The sequence below is a fragment of the Gymnodraco acuticeps genome, unplaced genomic scaffold (genome assembly GCF_902827175.1).
Source record: "Gymnodraco acuticeps unplaced genomic scaffold, fGymAcu1.1, whole genome shotgun sequence".
In the NCBI taxonomy this organism is placed as follows: Eukaryota; Metazoa; Chordata; class Actinopteri; order Perciformes; family Bathydraconidae; genus Gymnodraco; species Gymnodraco acuticeps.
Window position 1 is genome coordinate 4,125,384 of NW_022990699.1, and position 6,210 is coordinate 4,131,593.

The 6,210-nt window shown below is 40.5% G+C and overlaps 1 protein-coding gene across 1 annotated transcript; it reads left to right on the plus strand.

The window, feature by feature from the left end:
- The first annotated feature begins 88 nt into the window (after positions 1-88).
- slc25a51b (solute carrier family 25 member 51b) lies at positions 89-5,246 on the plus strand. The gene is made up of 2 exons (XM_034230879.1): positions 89-632; positions 2,522-5,246. The coding sequence occupies exon 2, from the start codon at positions 2,595-2,597 to the stop codon at positions 3,531-3,533; it is 939 nt and encodes a 312-aa protein (XP_034086770.1). The 5' UTR covers positions 89-632; positions 2,522-2,594; the 3' UTR covers positions 3,534-5,246.
- Positions 5,247-6,210: the final 964 nt, after the last annotated feature.

Here is a 6,210-nt window from a genome sequence, read left to right on the forward strand (position 1 = left end):
GATAAAGGGTTAATTATTGATCCATCGAGTTTGAATCTGTCATTATCTTTCTAACTTTAACCGAACTATGAAAGCTGTCACCCCGCCCTCTATAATACAGTTTTATCAATACAGTCTGTCTCTGAAAGGGAGAGCGAGAGATTAAGTGTTTTTTTTACCAGACGAGGGCTTTTGTTTTGAAATCACTTCCGAGAGTTCCCCCTTTGGCCACTTGAAGATGCAAAGAGCGATACATACGGGGAAAAAACAATTGTAGTCGCTTTGATGTTGTTTATGTACAATTTTGAGAAAGAAACATATTTAAAACGAAGCTACCCGTTTACCTTCGTTTCAATATTTTTTTTCCGGATTCGCATTGTTATTTAGGTGAAATTACTGAACATGTATTGAACACATCATCATTGGCTGAGAGTAGCTAGAAAGGAACATATTTTTGAAGGGTTACTAGGGAAAAAATGAGGATACGGTGTTGGAAACTCAGAGAGGAGTAATATATGCCTAAATAAAGATAACTTCAGATCTGCATAACTGCGCATGCGCGTCTTCGCGGTCACCTGCTGCTGCAGCCCAGACAGACACGACCTACAGCTGTTGTGAGTGACCCAATTACCCTGCAGAAAACTGCCCTCCAGGTAAATACTTATGTATGAGCTCGATCAAAACTAGAAATGCTTGTTTCTACCCAGTCGCTGTCAGAGAAGTCCCCAACCAAACATCAACACCTAGCGTTTGTCCGTGTTGACTCTGTAATGCTAGTCACTTAGCATGTTAGGCTGACATATATTTTGTGTTAGCATACAACCGTTATATCTGACTCTGTTGTCGTGTCATCTTTCTAACTTAATCCCAAATGTGATCGTGTATTCCATACACAGCCGAGTAGGCACTGTCATTAACACCGTCAAGCTAACAGTCTATTAGCCATGTTGGCTGAGCAGAGTGTGTGAGTTAGCTTTTTAGCTAAGCATGCTAGCCCTTTGATTTGTGGATTATAACAGTAACTAATATTGTTTCGTACCCTTACTGTAATTTAAACATTTGATGATATTAGGCTTTAATGTATGTGTGAGTTATGTTGATCTATATAGTCTATGTTATCAGCCCCACATGCTAGGAAAATAGGCATGTCACGGCAAGCTAATATACAGGAAGTATCAAAAACAGGGAGAGGGCGTAACATGCAGTAATGGGAAAACAACAGATTACTGAATGGGAAGCTGTCATCTGCTCAAATCTATTGATTGGGTTAAATTATTATTATAACCTGGTTGACTTTTACATTTTAAAATGTGTTGACTAATATTTGCTTGCTGCCTTTCAAACGTGACACAGGAAAATATAATCTCAGAAACATAACATAACTCCACTATCCGAAATGATATAAACTCTGAATGAATAGTCTTGGCTGTAGAAATTATACTTATCAATATGTATAATTTACTGGTTAGTGGTGAAACACCTTCATGTGGTTGCTGGTGTGCTGTTGTGTACACTCTGAAATGACACTTCAAAGCTTCCATGTTTTGAACAAATGTCTCATACTTTAAACCTGGGGGACTCTTACATTACATAACTGGTTCTCACAGGTCAGTAGCCATGTGGCAGGTGTGTCATACTGACTGCAAATGTGTGTAAGGATTTCTGGAAAGATATTTTGGTTAACATGCTCTTTGGTCTTTGGTTAACCTCTCATGACCTCAAAGCTGTTGCCACTACTATATCCTCCTTGGTCTATAATTTGACACACAACTTGCTCTGAATGTATTTATACTTTTATTTTAAATGTAGATAGGAGGTTGCTTTAATTTGAGAAGATTTGTTGTTTCTATTGCATATGGCAGGGTGTGCCACTAGCCTCTTAAATACTTTAAATGTTAAGGATGAATATATGGTGCTTTATAATGTATGTTAAACATAGTGTTTCTGCTGCCTATAGTTGTTCTATACTGTCGTCCTGCAAAGCTTATCAATCCCTAACTATTGTAAACGTGTTATTACTCTTATCAGTTGCCAGGTAGGTAGGGCAAATACATGGCTTTAGAAGTGGAAAGCAGATGGCTGAAGGTGTTAAACAGTTTTGAGGCAACATGTAGCTTGTACAGGCCATTTAATGTACAACCCAACAGTATCATATTAGAGAGAGAATCTTCACAAATATATTGTCTCACTATATATGTTGTTGAAAGATATCTAAATGGAGCTATTTTCATATTTACAAGATTGCAGTTGTGTGTTTATTTGATATTTAATCAATCGCTGTCTATATTCAATTGAATATATTTAGATCAAATTATAACAGTTGTCTTATATATGAGACAATATTCTATTTTTTGTGTGTAATTTTCCAGTGATTTTGGCCATGTGATAATAAAATATGGAAGGAAATATATTGTGTGAGTGCATGCAATCTCCCCATTTTCATGTGTATGGGGATCCCTTAACTGTCACACTATCAAATGAATAATAATCAGGAGTGTATTTGATATTAATATGAATATCTGATATTTTCCCTCTTCCACAGGGTGTATATTTTACAGAAGAGTGTGTTGCTGATGTGAAGATGGAGGACCAGGCTGTGGAGCTCTGAGCCTCCCATGGCTGTCAGCACCATGGACTCGGAGTCGTCCAGGACTCCTCAGCCTGCGCCCGCCCTGACAAAAGGGGGCTACTCCCTGCTGTCCGCTCGAGCTCTGGGTGCCAGGCTGGGCACCCAAGGGAAGCACTATTTTTGCGGCTCGTTTGCAGCTTTTACCAACATCGTGGTGACTTTCCCCATCCAGAAGGTGCTGTTCCGCCAACAGTTACACGGTGTGTTGGCCACTGAGGCGTTGCAGCAGCTGCAGAGGGATGGGCTGAGGAATCTGTATCGGGGTCTGCTGCCCCCGCTGCTCCAGAAGAGCACTACAGTGGCCATCATGTTTGGCCTGTACGAGGACTTCTCTAGAGTCTTACTAGACCGGGCCGCTGGCAGCGGTATGCCGGAGCTCGCAACCCGGAGCTTTGCTGCAGCGTTGGCAGGAACCGCAGAGGCCGTCCTGACGCCGTTTGAGCGTGTGCAGACTCTTTTACAAGACCATCGTCACCACGGGCGCTTCAAAAACACAGTCCACACCTTCCGGACACTAGTGACTGAGCATGGTGTCAGAGAGTGCTACCGTGGCCTGGTGCCTATACTTATTCGTAACGGCCCCAGCAATGTGCTCTTCTTCGGGCTCCGTGGGCCCATCAAGGAGCAGCTCCCAGAAGTCAATAGCCGGGCAGGTCACATCGCAAGTGATTTTGTATGTGGAGGGTTGTTGGGGGCAGCCCTTGGCATTATGTTCTATCCCTTAAATGTGGTCAAGTCCCGGGCCCAGTCTCAGGTGGGTGGAGCCTTCCAGCCTTGCAAACAGGTGCTGCTAACAGTGTGGAGAGAAAGGGGCTGCAGTGTTGCCATGCTCTTCAGAGGGGCCACTCTCAACTACCACCGTTCACTGCTCTCCTGGGGGATCATTAATGCCACCTATGAGCTGCTGCTGAAGGAGCTGTCATAATAGAGATATAGAGAGCGAGAGAAAGCATTTCAAGGGAAAACCCTGTGTAAAGTGTGAGAGTCATTTGTTAAGAAGAAAGGAAACCGTCAAGTAAAGCCGATGTACTTGCTGTCTGGCACATTTTTTGGGGGCACACAGACTGAAAGACTGCAGCATAGTTGCACTTCTAACAGGGGCCAACAGTCAGTGTAAGATAACCCACCTGCCACATGCCATGACTATTTACTGTTGTCAGTATTTAACAAGACACGCGCTTTAGCCTATACAAACGTGTGCCAGGGTCCAATTAAAATGCCCTTGTTTGCTCTCTGTACAAACATGTTGTTGAGCAAACAACATTTTATTGCTTTTTTCCCACAGTTTCAAGCAAAAGTTAGTTCAATAGATTAACTGTTTCGTCGTATGTGCTGTGCTGCTTTGTGGACAACATGCGTCTGTTTGTTTGACCAAGAGTCTTTCCTCTTTAAGGCTGCTTTCTGCCCCTTAACTCAAACACTTTTGACAATGGAAATATCCCAAGATGTTCTGGCAAGAAGAGTGTAATAAAATATAGAGTTGGCTGTATTATTTCTATTTGTGCTCCATTAAACTATTCAGCCTATATAATTATCATATGATCAAAAATCTATAATTTCAGAAATTGTTGAAATAAGTGTGAGTGATGTTCTTGGAAATACTGTCAGGCTTTTTTAAACAGTTCCTCCTTTTACACATGATTTTAGTTTTGTTTGCCGATTCAAAATGTAATGTTCTTTCAGGCACAATTAGTCTTTGTTTGATTCATAAAGTGCTCCTGGCATGTGTTGTTTGAGTTTAGAGAAGTGCCCGTTGATGTCAGTAAAACAGTTACACCTAGATCTTGTCTTGTTTGTATAATTACAAAGGAAAAATGTGTTCAATCTTTACACCACAGAACATTTGTGTTTTTATTTTTATTTTACAAAACCTTTGCCATTCCAGAAGAATACCTTTTGAAATGAATTTCACATTTTCTGCATTTGTTAATTTTTGGGCATTTATTTTGTTCATTGATTTTTTTTAAAGTAGTGCTCCTAGATGTTTTTTTCCTTTTTATAAACTTCAAATATCACCTTTTTATACATGCAACCTCCCTCTTTCCCCTCTTTTTAAATCTTTCTTCTCTCACGCTTGCTCTCCTCTCTGTCTGTAACATCTGTTGACATAATAGGCTCAGATTTCAAGCTTGAGTAGACGCTGTCACCATGCTGCAGCTCTTGCTGGGTACGTCAGCCCGAAGAGGAAAGGCATGCTGCCTGGACATTGAGTGAGAGAGAGACTGAACTGAGTAATGGTGCTGAGAGAAGACTGAGGCAGAGGGTCGTGTTCAGTGGCACACAAAGCTCAAGCTGCCATGTAAATGGATCATTTGGCCTATTTCTCCAATCCTTTTCATTCTGACTGTCCGCAGTGTTCTGTTTCCTGAGCATCTTTCCGGGATTTTCCAAGGCTTTCTCTTCAATAGTAAGACTTGAATTATCTCCTGAAAGTGGGACACCTTCATTAATGTTAAATAATGCTGTTTATAATTGCTAACTTTTCTGTAGCACGAGTCACCAAATCAAGTTTTATTTATATAGCACATTTATAAGCGATTTACAAATCCGTGGACACCAAATCACTATGAAAACATCAAATGACTAATTGCAACCAAATGAAATGTTTAAACAATCTATTAAACATGTTGACAGTGAACACGTCTGGTATGTGTACTGAGATACATGACGTGTTTTTCTCAAGAGAATTGGCTGAAAACATGGTTTACTCGTGTAATAAGGCACCTTCTGATACTTAACGGCTTCTTTGTGCTTTATGTCCACGGTGCCATCCTCAAAGTGACTCATACCGTGTGCACTAAATCCCTTCTTCATAATCAATCATACAAACGGCATTACCGGTACAATAGAGTTTGGTAGTCAAGCTGAACAGACCTGACACTGGATCAAAATGAAGGATGAGGCAAAAACACTCCAGTACACTCTTTAGTTCAACACCTCTATCTGTCATTTCTGTCACTTTCTTGACTATAGAAATAGCTCTCACAGCAGGTCTACACTTCCAGACCGTGTTTTTTTTTTTTATACATGCGACTTTTCTAGATGACGGTGTCAAGAAGTCAGACTGTGGATAGTGATCAGATTAAGGGCAATCTGACATGGGGACTTTGGATCAGAGAGGGTTGAGCTGTTGTAGTTAGAAAACCGCTCAGCTCTTTGGATGTTGCCTTTCCTTTTAACAAATGTCTGTCTGACTATGATCTTAAATGAAATCTTACAGTTTTCCACTCAAAATTCATTCATATTTAAGAAAGTATTTTAAAAATAGAAGTGAAAATGTTGCACTCTAGCTCTGAATAATTTAAGAGACATTCCCAGTACCAAAAGAGAAAAAGTAGGCCTAGGTGCACCCATACATTGAAAAACACTGCCTTTCTAGGAAGTATAACTCAATGGTTGAAAAGAAATCCGTCAGTAATCCTCATTAGCAGTATTAGTAGTCCAGTGATGGTATAAATACAACGGCTGTTTAGTCCGAGAGGTGTTTTTCCTGTTGTTAAAAGCCAGGATGGTAAATTGGATGTCTTATGACCTGATTTCAAGTTTAATATTTAGGGAGGAAGCTTTGAAGAACTGCAAGTTGTAACATGACATGAGTTGAT

Excerpts from the sequence above, each read along its gene's own strand:
- slc25a51b (XM_034230879.1), top strand. The coding sequence starts at position 2,595 with ATGGCTGTCAGCACCATGGACTCGGAGTCGTCCAGGACTCCTCAGCCT.